The sequence below is a fragment of the Ailuropoda melanoleuca genome, chromosome 14 (genome assembly GCF_002007445.2).
Source record: "Ailuropoda melanoleuca isolate Jingjing chromosome 14, ASM200744v2, whole genome shotgun sequence".
Classification (NCBI taxonomy): Eukaryota; Metazoa; Chordata; class Mammalia; order Carnivora; family Ursidae; genus Ailuropoda; species Ailuropoda melanoleuca.
The window spans coordinates 49,389,084-49,405,795 of NC_048231.1; the positions used below are offsets into that span (position 1 = coordinate 49,389,084).

At 40.3% G+C, this 16,712-nt stretch overlaps 1 protein-coding gene across 1 annotated transcript in view; it reads right to left on the bottom strand.

Moving 5' to 3' along the window:
• Positions 1 to 16,712, bottom strand: part of RAB31 (RAB31, member RAS oncogene family) — a 78,027-nt gene that overhangs the window by 56,457 nt on the left and 4,858 nt on the right. The window contains exon 3 of the mRNA XM_011228097.2: positions 8,605 to 8,686. Coding sequence (XP_011226399.1) covers positions 8,605 to 8,686 — 82 coding nt within the window. The remainder of the gene's footprint in view (positions 1 to 8,604; positions 8,687 to 16,712) is intronic.

A 16,712-nucleotide genomic window follows, 5' to 3' on the forward strand; every position in this document is an offset into this window, starting at 1 on the left:
AGCATGGAGCCCGATGTGGAGCTCGATCCCCGGGGCCTGGGATCACGACCTGAGCCAAAGGCAGATGCTTAATGACTGAGCCACCCAGGCATCCCGACCAGGAAAACTTCTGACAGAGGAAACAAGCAAAGAGTAAACAAATTTGGGTGGTGTAAATATACTTACTACATTATTTTCTGGAGAGCTTGAAATATCTCAAAATTAGGGGGAAGAAAGTTTGTACACTCACTAGGAGAGTCACTATAAGCGTTTGAATCAATGGGTTTTAGCATATTATCACACTATCGTGAGTAGTATGTATTATGGTAATAAAGTCTGGTCCTGGTTGGATAATACTGCTGAAATCAGCTGCAAATACTACTACTTTGAAGATAGGTTTCTTCTTTTAAAAAACACAATTTAGTCAAGTATCATGCATCTTAAATCTAGTAATAGTTTGGTAAAGTGTAAGTGATCACACAAACATAAACTTATTTATAGTTCTATATGAATTTGCTACAGGGAATGCATTTTAACATTTCAAAGATTTAATATTTTATTCAGAATTTTTTCTTTAGGTACTATTCTGAGGTCAAGGCTGCACTTCTGGTCCACAATTAGAGATGAAAAACAGCTTGTTTGGGGCACCTGGGTGGCTCAGTCATTAAGTGTCTACCTTTGGCTCAGGGCGTGATCCCAGGGTCCTGGGATCGAGCCCCGCATCGGGCTCCCTGCTCCACTGGGAGCCTGCTCTTCCCTCTCCCACTCCCCCTGCTTGTGTTCCCTCTCTCGCTGGCTGTCTCTCTCTCTCTCTCTGTGTCAAATAAATAAAGTCTTAAAAAAAGAAAAAAAAAACAGCTTGCAACTTGCTTATTACTTACAACTTAAAGGTTTAAGGAATAGATAAGCTCACATTCTTCTATAGATTTAACACTATCCTTATCAAAATACAGCTGGAGTTTTTGCAAAAATGTAAAAGCTGATCCCAAAATTCCTGTCGAAATGAAAGGGATGCAGAATAGCTGAAACAATCTTGAAAAAGGACAAAGTTAGAGGACTCATACTTCCTAATTTCCAGACTTGCTAAAAAAAAAACTACAGCAATCAAGGTAATGTGGTATTGGCAGAAGGGTAAAAATCAGATCAAAGAAAGAGAATTGAGTCCAGAATTAAACCCGCACATTTGTGGTCAACTGATTATCGTTATCAACAAAGGTGCCAAGAAAATTAACTGGGCAAAGAATAATCTTTTCAACAAATTGTGCTAGACAACTGATTTCGTATGATAACAACACACAGAGAATGAAGTTGAATCCCTTCCTTACAAAGATACACAAAAATTAACAACATATGGATCATAGAGCTAAACTAAGAACTAAAACTACAAAACTCTTAGAACATATAGGAGTAAATCCTTGTAACCCTGAGTTCGGCGAAGACAAGTGTTGGTGGGAATGTGGAACCTCATACATTGCTGGCAGGAATATAAAATGGGGCAGCCACTTTGGAGAAGTTTGGCGGATCCTCAAAACACTAAACACAGAGTTACCATGGGACCCACCAATTTCAGTCCTAGATATATTCCCAAGAGACTAACAAACAAAACTATCTAAATAAAAACTCGTACATAAATGCTTAAAGCAGCTTTACTCATAAAAGGCAAAAGGTGGAAACAATCTAAATGTTCATCACCTGATGAATGGATAAACAAAATGTAGGGCATCCACACAATGGAATATTACTCAGCCATGAAAAAGAAGGAAACACTGATTCAAGTTACAGTGTGGATGAACATTGATAACATATGCTAAGTGAAAGACGCCAGTCACAAAAACACACAGAGTGCATGATTCCATTTATATGAAATGTTCAGATGAGGCAAATCTAGAGGCAGAAAGCAGCCAAGGGCTGGGGGACTTAGGAAGAAATGGAGAATGACTGTTAATGGGTTTAAAATGAAGGGTAGCAGCAGCTGCACAATCTTAATATACTAGAGTCCACTGAACTGTGCACTTTAAATGAGTAGATTACATGGTCTGTGAATTATATCTCAATAAAGCTGGGTTTTTTAAAGATTTTATTTATTTATTTGAGAGAAAGAGAGACAGCATTAGCAGCGGGGATGGAAGAACCAGGCTTCCTGCTGAGCAGGGAGCCCAACGCAGGGCTTGATCCCAGGACCCTGGGATCATGACCTGAGCTGAAGGCAGACGCTTCACTGACTCAGCCCCCCAGGCACCCCTCAATAAAGCTGTTTTTAAAAAAGAGAGGTAATACTCTACACACTGATAATCCACACAGAAACAAATGCTGACAAAAGCGTTTATCAGTTAATTTTATTTCCAACCACTAAAACTCCAGGATGGATTATCCAAAAAAGATGAAAGCATAGCTCAGCTGCTTCGGAGGTGAACCAGGGAATGAAAACAAAAAGCTTATGAGATGGAAGCTTTGAGCAAGTCTAGAACGGGTGTGGGAGTGGGCAGGAAAAGAGTTCCCTTGTCAAGGAAAAGGTAAACAGAGAATTGCACACCATAGCTCTTTTCAGAAACACAGGGAGGGACCACCCCAGGCACCAGGAAGTAATGAACATACACTGACCCTTGAACAACACGGGTTTGAACTGCGCAAGTGTACTTAAATGCAGATTTTTTATAGTACGGTACTGTAAACACATTTTGTTACGATTTTCTAATAACATTTTCTTTTCTCTAGCTGACTTTCTTGTAAGAGTAAGTATATAACATGTAACACACACGATATGTGTTCTCAGGAAGGCTTCCAGGCAACAGTAGGTATTAGTAATTACGTTTTGGGGAGTCCAAAGTTATACATGGATTTTCAACTGTGTGGGGGGTCAGCACCCCTAACCCCCACGTTGTTCAAAGGTTCACTGTATTTTAAAAGCCACAGGAGGGCAAACATTATCTCTACAGTTTCAGATTCCTTAATAGGAAATTCATTTTGGATAAAACATTGTAGAGTGTGTAAACGTAAAGCTCAGTGGGAGAAGATTGAGGTAGATGTCTGAAAAGAAGTTCCAGGCCAGACGAAGTGGACCCCAAAGTACGCAGAGCAAGAGAACCCAATAGAAGCCTGTGGCAGACAATTTATGACGACCAAGTAATTGTTCACCTCTGTGTGAATCCATACCCTGTTTACGCCAATGTAGTTTTCTCACTTCCTCTAAAGGTGTGTCTAGCTATCATTTGACTTTGGGCTAAGCCATCTGACTTGCCTTGGAAAATGGAATATAGGCAGGTGTCACGTGCTCGTTCTAACCCTAGCATTAAAAGCCTCGAATCTGTGCCTTGCTCCTCGTGCTTCTGCACTGCCCGAGGAGAGTTTCCACAGGCAGCTGCTGTCTCTCTAACCCCAGAAGGAACAGGCAAGTAGACTCCCCCCGGCCCCCACAGGGACCCACAGTTTAATGCAGAGCCACCTCAGCTAGAGAGCTCCGTAATATTTTTGTAACTTTTCTGTAAGTACCAGAGTATTCTTTTTTTTGTAGGCTCCACACCCAGTGTGAAGCCCAACATGGCACTTGAACTCATGACCCTGAGATCAAGACCTGAGTGGAGATCAGGAGTCATATATTTAGCCGACTGAGCCACCCAGGGGACCCAGTATAAGAGTACTTTTAAATAAAAAAGATTTAAAAAAAAAGAATTAACACACAGCCATGTGTCAATTGTCAGAATTAATAATTCTAAATTCTAAATAAAGTCTTGTTTATTTAAGGTCATATTTAGATTTCTACAACAGCTCAATCTATTATTAGATAATACGGGTCCTATATAGTATTCAATATTGTTCTTACTTGGCATTTCTTTCATTTTCAGTGTTCTATCAATTTTTTTATAATACCCAAAAAAGACAGTAGTTAAAAATTATACAACTTCCTACACAAATCTTTGCATCATGTCATTTTACTATTACCTTCAAAGCTCCATAATTCCTGGTAAGTATTGGGAAGTGGGGGGGGGGCTATTTTTTAGTCTGCACATGTGTTCTCCAATTTCATCTTTAAAAAGTATGTAATGATGAGCTTCATTTCAGAAGTCAATCTATTCAACTTCAGATGTGTTAGTAGAGTCAGAGGAGAGCTTTTATTCTAACCAAAGAACCATCAATTCACCTTTGCAGAATGTGTGACTGTGGTGCATTTGAAACCCAAATTTTACAAATACAACTATTCTGACTGAGGCACTAGGGCAGATAGACAGCCATAACACTGACTTCAACCCAAGTGAAACAAGATAATAAGATGATGTTAATATCTGTTCATGTTAGATACTTAGAGCAATATTACTCTGATGGATCAGATCAAGAAAATGAAGCACGAAATTCTTCCAAGATACGAACATTTTAACGGTATTATCCTATGGATTGCAATTGTGTTTTAAAGCAAAAACAGAATGACTTGGAAGCACACCTCTAAAACATGGAGGTTGCAATTCCTATTGACGAGATTTTTTTTTTGAGAGGGAGAGAGAGTGGGGGAGGGCAGAAGGAGAGGTAGAGAGAGAATCCCAAGCAGTCTCCAGGCTCAGCACAGAGCCCAATGCAGGGCTCGATCTCACAACCCTGACACCAAGACCTGAGCTGAAATCAAGAGTCGGCCACTTAACCGACTGAGCCACCTGGGTTCCCCTGAAACAATTTTTAGTAACAATGAGGATATTCTAGTCCCCAGTTTATGCAGAAAAACAAAGAAGGGAGTCAAAAGGAAACCCAAAGGGAAAGATGGATGTGTTGACACATTACAACAGCAGTCTCGTCTTCCCTTCACAAACCCTGATCAGTGGGAGATAGGAGGATGAAGCTGGGTAGATAAATTCCTTTCTCTCCCCTGGGACCACTTTGAGCTCCTCTGTATATCCTTCCAGAGACGTCTGCTGACCTACTGCTGAGTTCTCCTCACAGCTCCATGCAAAGCAGAAACCAGCACAGCAACTCATTCCGAGAGGACAGGATGAAAACCCCCAAAAGCCCACACCAACACTACAACACAGGCACTCCAATGGCACTCTTGCCCCCTCTACACCCCTCTTGGCAGCAACAAACTGAATGCACAAACCTTGAAAATGTTAAGCTTCTAATAAATTGGATTCAACAATCGTTTGGTTATTGAAAATGGTTAAATTTGGAAAAAAATTTTTATAGAGGCAATCTATGGATTACCATTTGCCATCGAAAGGATCAAAAGATGTCCGTCATATACAGTTGAATGAAAAGCATAATTAAGACAGCATATCAAGAATGAACACTCTCTTCTACAAAGAGGGGGAGGAAAAGAGGGATCCTTTTACAGTCCAGTGCTCAGACGGGAGAGTGATTTTTCATGAGTATGAATTTGTGCCACAAATGTAGTCCTGAATTAATATCGTGTATGATAGGCAGAAGTGGTTCGATAGCTCCACAAATAAACAAATACTGAGTAATTAACACATACAAAGCACTGCACTGAGCATTATCACCCTTTGAGGACCCAGAATCCATGTCTTTATATTATCAAATAATAAATCCAAAGAGATTTTGTTTGTTTAGAATTGTGAAGACTAAGAAGAACAGTAACCGATTTCTACAAGGATAAGGAGGGATAATAAGGCGCGCTGGACTCCAACAATTAATGAGACAGAACGAGCAGCAGCAGGCACACGCAGCAGCAGGGAAGGTATTTTTAGCTCCAACATTAGGCAACGTCATTACAAGCACAATTAAATCCAGCAACAAGCTGCCAAAATGACTGAGAAATTGCCATCACTGGAGAGATGCGAGACTGCGCGGAGGGACAGCAGACAACGGCGGCCTGAGGATAAGTGCATCAGGCCTTCAAGGGTTAGAGGGGTCGGTGACCACAAAGGCTGTGCAGACGTCTCTCACATGCTCTCCACAATTCTAGATTCTCAAGAGCATCCACCTGAAGTTACCATCCAAGAGTCAGTCCGTCCTCCCTGAAGCACTGCTGTGCACTTGGCCTTGCACACATAACACTAACAATTATAATAACAAATACTACTAAGAATACATATAACACTGATACAATAATACTATACATAATATATAATATGTGGAATACAATAACATATAATACTATGCTTTTAAAATTACAGACAGCAATATAGGCACAGATGTCTATCAACTCTATAGTCAAATTTCTGGAAAAAAATTAGAATAATTAGAAATATGGTCATACGAAAAATTTTCTATCGCTATTTTGCTTTGAGATGGTCAAGGAACAAGCTACAAACTACAGTAGTCACTTAAGAGGACCAAATTTTACCAAAAGCTGTCACCTACTTGAATATTATATCAGAATAGGTAAGGAGATGTCAAATACTCTGTTTAGATCATACAGAAATCTCTCTTCAGGAACACTGTTATTACCAAGTGAAAACGGCAGGTAATAAAGAACCCTGAGCCCTTTGATGTGAAGTTACCAACACACAGATAGTGAGATATTTGAAGAATGGTCATCTGATGTCAATAGCAGAAATTAGACTTATTGTGGGGATCGTTTCATAATGTCTAAAAATATCAATTCACTACCATGTACACCTGAAGCTAATATTGTAGGTCAATTATCCTTCAATTTAAAAACTAAATTTAAAAACAGTGGAAATATCTGGGTGGTGGGATCTTGCATAATTTTACTCTCGGCTGCATGGCCTTTGTGTGATTTTTCTAGCAGAACAAAACTACAAAGCAAAGCTCAGGACCCAGACTGCTGGGCTCACATTTCAGCTTTCCGCCTAATTGGCTGTGTGATCTTGAGCAAGTTACTTAACCTCTCTGTCCCTTCGTGACCTCACTTATAAATAGGGATAAAAACAGTCCCCGCTTCAGAGTGCTGCGAGAGGACTAAGCGTGTTAGGACATGGAAGGCACTCAGAACATTGCGTGGAACATAGCTAGCCCTCGGGAAATACCCACTAATATTAGAAGCAGTAGTACCACTAATACTAAGCCAGCTATCGGTAAAATTGACTGATACTCATTAGAAGTGGCTGCAAAAGCAACAACTTCATGGCCAAAAGTTGAAATGGGAACAAGAAAACCTCTCTGCTTAAGTTTAAATAACAACCAAAAAACCAAACCCCAAAACCCAAAAACCTAGCAGATCTATATACTATAAATAAACGTACATGGTAGGTAAAGAGGAAGCTATGTAAAGATGAGATCCCTGAGTCGACCTTTTCTCCTAGGATCTGTCCTCTCATTTCAGAGGTCAGCAGGCACAGCGGACTAACAGAGTGAAAGAGGAGCTCTAGGTAGTGGCTTCGTGTGTGCAAGTCTGTGCTCTCAACTCAGCAGCAAAATAGAAGACGTTCTAATGAGGTTAGCATTTGTAGGCCAGAAGATCCGTCCTGATTAAGAAGAAAGACGTCTTCAAAACCCTAGTAGCCTTCATCTACAAATGCTGGAGCGGGGACTTACATAAAATGAAAGTTACAGAAACACACACTGGACTTGTTAGGAGCTGACAATGAAAAGGATGCTTTATCCCGAACCCTTGATTCTCTTACTTTGAGAGACAGATAATCAATAATGGAATTAAACAGCATATTAGAACGGGGTAAGAGCTGTGAAGAAAAAGGAAGTGAGTGGAGCAGGGACAGAAAAAGAGGAAGTGTTGACATTTGTAAAGGGGAGGTAAAGAAGGTGACACGTAAGCCTGGATCAGACAAGGGGAAATTCAACACATTTTACTCCATAATCATTAGCTCTGATGAAAGTTTTGAGCAGGCTGGAGCCCCCAGTGAAGACAAGCTATTGGTATTCTGTGTGTCGCTTATCCTGACCCCCCCTTTTCAACTTTCATAATATACACTCTAGTGATTACACGAATATCCTGTTATAGACAGTCTGTGTTGGTATCATTTCACTTTTTAAAATCTAAAAGCAAGAGCTTCTTAAATAATCTTCCCCCTAAATATTTTTGGCAAATAAAAGGAATTAAGAATAAGAGACAAGTCATTGGCTGTTTCTGCTAACCCAACGTCCATTGCCCCATTTTCCACTAAGAGAATCCAGATTTTCCTTGGGTAACTAGCCTACTGCACATCCAACCAATGTGGCTCAGGTGGGGCTGAGGGCAGCCCCTACCTCTAGGGGTTAAGTGTATTACCGGGCCCTACAAATAGGAGCGCCAAATTCCCCTTAAACGCTACTACACAGTGTCAAGTTCAGGAGTGGAACATGTGGCCAAACCAGGCACTGAGACATGGGGTGCAACTTGCGGAAAAGAGGTACTGTCCTTGATGGGACCGCTCAGGTGGCAGAATGCAGGCCTGGAGTCACTGACCGAGCCACCCTTGCCAACCTTGGGAAAGGGAAAGAGGTGAGTCTGCCTAAAAATGAAGCCAGTCTAGAGGGCAGCAAGCAGAGAAATAGGAATAGAGCCGGGTGCCTCTGACAATAAATTTGAGGGACTTGAACTCGGCCCTATCTCAAGATGGCCAACCCATTCATTTTTCGCACAGTGGAAGAGCACGTTTCCTTTTTTGATGAAATCACTGAAGCTGGGTTCCTGTCATTTGCAACCGAGAGTCTTGCCAAGTTTGAAGAAACCTTCAGGAACCTCAGTATTTTCCCTAGAAAGCCAACAACGTGTACACTTACCCGTTCCTGCCCAGCAGTATCCCAGATGAGGAACTTATGAAGCTCATTTCCACAAGGCACGGTTTTGGTCATAAAGGATGCCCTGAAAAAGAAAATCAACATCTCCACGTTACCAGGCGCCCCTACAATCCTCACAAAGACTCCTGTTTGACACAAGTTCATCTTGCCTCACCAAGACTTCACAAGCTCCCTCCTGGGGGGGTCTGCTAAAAGGAAAGATGGGCTGTTAGAGTCCCGTCACCCAGAAAAAAATATTCTGCATTTTCTGTTAGTCCAGCTGGAAGTTTGGGGAAGGAAAATTTTTTTAAAAAGCCAAGAATGCATTCAAAGCCCTCTGCTTCCAAAAACAGTCCTGAGATAGTATGCTCAACTGTTCTAAGATAATGTGCCCCCCACATCAGGAAAGAAAACAAAACCTAAGATTTTAAAAACATATTATTAAAACAGTGCAGAATGAAAAGGATAGCTAGTCTTTGGGCACGTCACAGCATGGGCCTTGCGATGGCACACACGGAAAATTGCCTTCCATATGCACCCATGCTATGCATCCAACACTAGCAGCAACTAATAGAATACCATAGCTCATTCCCACCTGGCTCTTATACATGCAGGGGTAAAGGTTGGTAGTTTACCAAATATTTATGTTTTCTCCATTAAAAAAAAAAAGGAAGGATTCGAAACTCTCAGTAGATAATGAAACACTTGATACTCTCTTTTTTGTACAGTTCCCATTAATAAACGTTTTCTTTGTGTTCATGAAAGATGAAAAGATACAATACGTGGAAAGTTTATACCCTTGACTTTTTTTTTTTCTGTGAGATAAAGCTTCCCATTCATTAAAAACTAGTGAGTCTCCCCAACAGTGGGACAACCGACATAAGCCTCCTCATGTGATGGGGTAAGAAGCGCATACATCACCGTGCAGCATTCTGGCCAAAACCTGAATGCAATTCATGAAGAAACAGATCAGGCAAATCCAGAAGGTGGAGCATTCGACAAGACAAATGCTCCAAGTAAGTCAAAGTCATGAAAAGCGAACAAAACAAAAGGCAGGAAGATTGTTCTAGAATCTAGATTAAGAAGAAAGAGATAAAACAACCAAATGCCCCTTGGCTGCACCTGGAATTAGGAGGGAAATATCTTTAAAAGACATTTTGAGGGGGCGCCTGGGTGGCTCAGTCATTAAGCGTCTGCCTTCGGCTCAGGGCGTGATCCCGGCGATCCGGGATCGAGTCCCACATCGGGCTCCTCCGTCGGGAGCCTGCTTCTTCCTCTCCCACTCCCCTGCTGTGTTCCCTCTCTTGCTGGCTATCTCTCTGTCACATAAAAAATTAAAAATAAAAAATCTTTAAAAAAAAAAAAGACAGTTTGAGGACAACTGGAGAAATTTAAATTTAGACTGTATGTCAGATATTAACATTGAATCAAAATTAGTTTTCTAGGGGAGCCTGGGTGGCTCAGTCGGTTAAGCGTCCAACTCTTGGTTTCAGCTCAGGTCATGATCTCAGGGTCGTGGGATCAAGCCCGTCATTGGGCTCCACGCTCAACGTGGAGTCTGCTTGTCCCTTTCCCTCTGCTCCTCCCATACCCTCTCTATCCTCTCTCTCTCAAACAAACAAATTCTTTAAAAAATTAATTTTCTACATGTGATAATGGTATCCTCATTATGTTCTTATTCTCAGGAGAGGCAGAGTAGAGTTTTTAGGGGTAAGGTGTCAGGCTATCTACCCCACTTCTTATGGCCCAGCTGACACACCCCATCCAGCACACAGTCCAGCCCTACATCACTCAGCACCCATCCCAGTAATGTTTCCTCAACTTTCCCTACTTTTCCCCAAGACTAAGAGGCAAACTACACAAGTCCCAAGTAGAAAAGCATATGTCCTTGCAATTCCCACACAACCCTCACAACATACTCACACAATGCCAAAAGTTAACAGTTCTATTTATCAACCTATGATTGCACTAAATGGAAATTCTAAGTATTTTTCTAAGTGATATGACCCAATATTATCAAAACCACAACTGTCCCATGATGCTTTATTTCTTTTAACGTGCTTAAAATATACACCAACTACTGATAAGAGTAAATATATTCCAAAAATAGAAACACCTTTATTACTTTTCCCATTACAAAAGCAATATAAGGACATCCCAAAAAAGAAATTCAAAAAATGAAAGCAAAGGAGGAAACAGAAATCAATCGTCATGTCACTGCCTAGCCACAATCACTGCTAATAAGTTGGTATATGCCCTTCCAAATTATTTTTATACAATGTTTACGCCCATAATTGATCATACTCTACATACATTTTGTTTTCACTCCACTCGATGTATCATGGACAGCCTTCCATTTCTGTGAATACAGACCAACACCATCATCTAAAATAACTATTCTACACCATGTTACGGCTTTATTCACTAGCCCACTGATGGACATTGTGGTCACCTATTTTCCACTATTATGACAATGATTAAATGAATATCTTTGTACTTATATCTTTGTGTCCTTGTACAACTATTTCTTTAGACTTACTCTTAGACATGTCACACTGGGTGGGACCAGCCTACACGCAACACCCATGGCAATGTAGAAGATAACCTTCTCCTCAGCCAATCCTGATCTTTCAAATCTTTTCCAGTATGATAAGGAGAAATGATATGTCACTCCCATTTTTATTACGCTTCTTATAATTTTGAACGTCATTTTAGTGTTTACTGTTCACTTGCATTTTTCTTTAGTAAATATTTAGTTTGTGACCTTTGCCCACTTTTTGGTTGGGGTGCTCATCCTTTTCTTAATCACTTTTTGAGTATTTTACACTAAGCTTTTGTAATAGTAAATTTTAAATAATATTTTTTCTGGTTTAGCCTTTGGCCTTTAACTTTGTTTAGAGAATTTTTCCATAAACACCTTTGGTTTTGTTTTTACTTTGATGTAGGTCAGATTTTCATTCATTCTTCAATAAATTCTAGTCACTAGGATAAATAATATGTCAACCCTGCCCTTAAAAAGTTCTCAGGCTTAGAAAACTAAGTTCATGCCTTTAAAATCTTAGAACCAGAGACTTTTGGAGATGGAAAAAACATGAACTATCCAGGCCGACCTCTTCACTCTACAGATAAGGGGGGGAAATCTGAGTCTTGAAAGACTGCCTTGTCCACGGTCAAAGAGTCTACCAGCACAGTGAGGAACAAAATGCAGAGGTCAGCCCTCGCTGCCAGGAGGGCAGAATCAGCATGTAGATAGCCCCTCAGTTTCGGCATCTGAGAAACAGCCAATATCTACTTTGCATATCTGGGGGCTGTTGTAGGATCAAATGAGGGAATGACATCTGTGAAATTCCTGCTTGATGCACAGTAAGCCTGCGAGGAACAGCTTCAGTACAGTCATCATGCAGATTACACACACACACACACACACACACGCTCATGTACACACCCCTCTCTGTTCCTCATTTCCTAGTAGAGAAAAGACTACTAATATTTGAAATGACGACTGACAATCCTTGTTCTTTTGGTTGTTGTTTTCCTTTCACAACTTTGCTAGCATTCAATCTTAAGAAGCTCAAGTCTTTTCTTCTCTGTAGATTACCTTCCGGAGTGGTGGGGGGAGCCTTGGCAATGCCGAACTGACTTCATTATCTGTGGGGACCAGAAATCTGGCAGAGAAGTAACACAATTACCTTGTAGAAGTCGAAACAGAAAGGGAGACACACACACACACACACACACACATATATATGTTCAAGATGTCAACACAATCTGCTTGAATAGCAAAGCCAAGATTTTTATTATGAGTCCCAGAAGACGGTAAAAATGAACTCTTTCGATGCTGAAACAATGACATTTTACAGCCCGTGGCCTTTCTCCAGTGGTAGTTTGATCACAGCGGGAAGAACAAGGGTAGACTTTGAAAGTGGCTGTGTGTGCCGAAACAAGTCACCTTGCTGTTACAGTGAAATAGGCCCTGGGCCTGGGGTCTGAACTCAAACGTCTACTGGACAAGGCAGCAACCATATAAATGAGCCAAGTGGACTAGGTGTAAAAGTAATACTGATAAAAATAATGGTAACAATAAACAGTGGGAGCGCCATGGAAAGGAGAGAGCCCGCCCGCCCACACGGAGCACCCAAGGCTCGGGTCCAGCTGGCTGCTGCCACGTGGGCACGTGCACCCGGTACGCCAAGACTACTGATTTTTTAAAAGAAGCCAGAAATGCAACTTTATTATGTAAAAATCTCCTGATTCTTCATTACTGGCTTAAAAATGTTAAAGCACTGTGCAGGCCTAACAAAACACATCTATAAGCCAGAGTCCCAGCTCACCAAACCCAGCAGCTGGAGGATGAGCGCGGCAGTCCGTATACAACACCTTCCAAGAAATGCATTTGTTCCTGCTAGCTTTAGTTTTCTGAAGCTGGAGTGTGGAAACATTTTTTTCAAAATCATAAGAGGGGATACGTTTTGAGTGGGTTTTTTAATTGGGAAATTGAACTATATCAGGAAAGACAACAGTTTAGAATGGAAGAGCCCATCTCAACCTTGACTCCAGAAGAAAAGTGAGGAATGCAGACAGAAAACAAAACAGCACAGAATTTACAATCACTTAATATTATGTTTATGAAGAAATTTTAAGGTATGAGAAAATGCTTAAGTTTGAAGTTCAGTGGAAAATAACAATTCAAAATCATATATACAAAAATTTTTCAAGACCTAAAGCTGGTAAATATACAGAAAAATAAGGACAACCTTTCTGAAAATCAATTTGGCAGTATCCATCAAGAACCTTAAATATGTTCATATTCTTTGACTGAATTATTCCATTGCTATAAATTTAACCTAATGAAATAATCAGAGGTACATGCAAATATTTATGCCTCAGGATACACATCAGACATTATTTAAAAAGAAAAAAAAAACAAACAAAACAAAAAAACAAAAAAGCTATAAATAACCTCAGTGCCTTAAATGGAAAATGCAGCCATTAAAAATCATTGCTTTTTTAAAAAAGTTTTTACTTATTTATTTGTTTGAGAGAGAGAGAGAGAGGGAAGACAGAGAGGGCAGGGAAGGAGCAGGAGAAGAGGGACAAGCGGACTCCACGCTGAATGCAGAGCCCAACACGGGACTCGATCCAAAGACCCTGAGATCATGACCTGAGCTGAAACCAAGAGTCAGATGCCTAACCAACTGAGCCACCCAGGTGCCCCCAAATCACTGCTTTTTTATACAATGATGTATGTCAATAATATCTCTGTAGAACTGGGGAAACCTGTTTTTAAAGACCATTTAGTAAAATGGAATTCATAATATAATATTGAACTACTAAAGATTTTATATACACATAGCAAAAACACTAGAAAAAGATAGACTAGATATTGACGGTAGCTACTCCAGAAGGCAGATTATGTATGTGTGTTTTTCTTTTAAGATTTTATCTATTTATTTGAGAGAGAGAGAGCAAGAGATGGAGCATGAGCAATGGGGAGAAGGAGAAGCAGGCTCCCCGGCATGGGGCTCGATCCCAGGACCCTGGGATCATGATCTGAGCCCAAGGCAGACGTTTAACCAACTGAGCCACCCAGGAACCCCAGATTATGGGTGGTTTTCATATTTTCTTCACAGTTTTCTTCATTTTCAATTTTTTATGAATATATAATACTTTTATAAAAAAAGTAAATATATTTCCATCATGTTTCTAAAGATTATGTGATATCATAAGAAAATGTTTTAAATATATTAAGAAGAAAACAGGATAAAAAACTATGTGTACTATGATTCCAATTTTTATAAATTCTGTGGTTTTTTTTAGAATGAACATGAACTTTTATAATCAGAAGAATTCAACTTTAATCTTGACTCTGTCAAGGAAATATACAGACAGTATATAAAGTGCACCATTTATTTGTCTTCTAAGAAATTTGTATTCATGAAAGAAAAATAAGGCAGAGGGTGGAGAATGCATGCTGTGGCATGTCAGGCAGAATGTGATGCCATTTCTGGTTTCAGAAATTATGTATTTGTACAACTGCATATATACAGAAAATACTTATAAGCAGTATGTTAAATATGCAGTTTAGACTCTAAATATTGGTAATACAAATTGAAGAAAATGGGATCAGAGAGCTAGTAAAATCCTCTGACTTCAATTTTTATTTTACATTTTTATGTAGGGTCTGAATTTTTCATAATGGAGCATTATAATTTGAGGAATGAATATATAATTTTTTAATTAGTGGTCTTTTTTTTAGAGAAGTATTAGGTTTACAGAAAAAAAAATGAGGATAAAGTACAGAGAGTTTTCATATAATACATAATTTTTAAAAAAACCCAAAACCACCGCAATGCATTTATTAGACAAAGCAGGATCAACAGGGTTTGACTGACTGTCTCCAAAATGGGTACTAATGATCCATACTGCTCCCTCTCTGAATGTTACCCCTCCCACCATGAGGTGGGATTTATTTCCCCTCCCTTGAATCTGGACTGGCATTATGACTTGCTTTGACAAAGATACTGTGACCAAAATGATCTACGTATTATAGACACAATGATGTTTATACCTATGTGTAAAAGTCACGCTTAACGCTTACCATAATTTATGGTAAGAACATGCACTGTCTTTAAAATCATTACAACAGGAAAACAGATTTGTTATTAAAAATGAATATTTTTAAGTTTAAAAACGGAGAAGATGAGTCTCCTTTATTTTCTAAAACCACACTTCAGAGTTAATCACTTTTAGGGGTTTTGCTTTAATTAAACACACAGAGTGGAAAATTAAGGAAAATAAAAGTACATCACAGAAAAGAGTGAAAAGAATTTCATCTATAAAACTGTCCCTGGGCACCTGGGTGGCTCAGTCGGTTAAGCATCTGCCTTCAGCTCAGGTCATGACCCCAGGGTCCTGGGATCGAGTCTCAGGAGTCTCACGTCAGGCTCCCTGCTCAGCAGGGAGTCTGATTCTCCTTCTCCCTCTGCCCCTCCTCCACCTTCGTGTGCTCTCTCTCTGGCTCTGCTCTCTCTCTTTCAAATAAATAAATAAAATTTTTTTAATAAATAAATAAATAAAACTGCCCCTAATGGGGCACCTCGGGGGCTCAGTTTGTTAACTGTCCAACTCTTGGAGTGTCATCTGATCCTCTTCATGTCACTCTACAGGAAATTAGGGCTCCAGGAACCAATACAAAATGAGAATACTCCAACTGCTGCTACTTCCCCTGTGTCTGATCCAAGAGTCGTGTGTCCTCTGCCAGCATCCATGAAATGGGCACAGCTAACTTGTTAGCTTGCAGTCACGGTTCTTGATGCATATTTTTGTGAACATGTTTCTTTAAGCCATTTTTAAACCACAAAACGCAGTGGATTTTCTCACCTACCCCACTCCAACCAACGGCCTATCAACCAACTGCTGAAGCATCTACTTAGGCCCTGCGGTGAATCTTCTCCACTTACAAGTGATAGAGACAACAGTCCCTGTCCTCATCAATCCTACAGTGTTCCTAAAACAGACGCACGTTCTTTCCCTTCCGAAGAAAACAAAACCTTTGCTCTCTGCAAAGAGCATGATATCTTCAGGGAGAAAATGTAGTGAGGCCAAGTTCTGAGACAGTGAAAAAGCAAAGCACCTGCAAAATGGCACAGCAAAGCACATCTGGCAAAAACATCTGTAGGAAATGGGAAAATGGAATAGGAAAATGCTCCTATATTCTAAGGTTGGGGTCTCAGAAGTGAACAATCTATCTCCCCTCCCCAAGCATAAGAACGGAAATGCTAACACTTGATTAATCCAGAAAGGAAAATCCATCTGCCCCACAGACTGTGTGGACAACTGTGCTGTGTGAGTGGACAGTGTTTCCAGGTTTACTGGCAGGCAACTTAACGCGGGACCTTCAGGGATTTGTCCTGTGTCTCATCTTCCACCTGGAAATAAAGCCTGCGAGATGGTCTTAGGCTGAAGCCCAAGAGGACAGTTGGCTAGGAAAAAAGAATTGTTGACAGGGACAGCAAGCCCGGACATCCTGCCTAAAAGTCACTGCATTTCTCTCAAGGTCCTTACAGTGGGGACTGATTCTCACTGGCTGGGGTGAAAACTGCTTGAAGGCA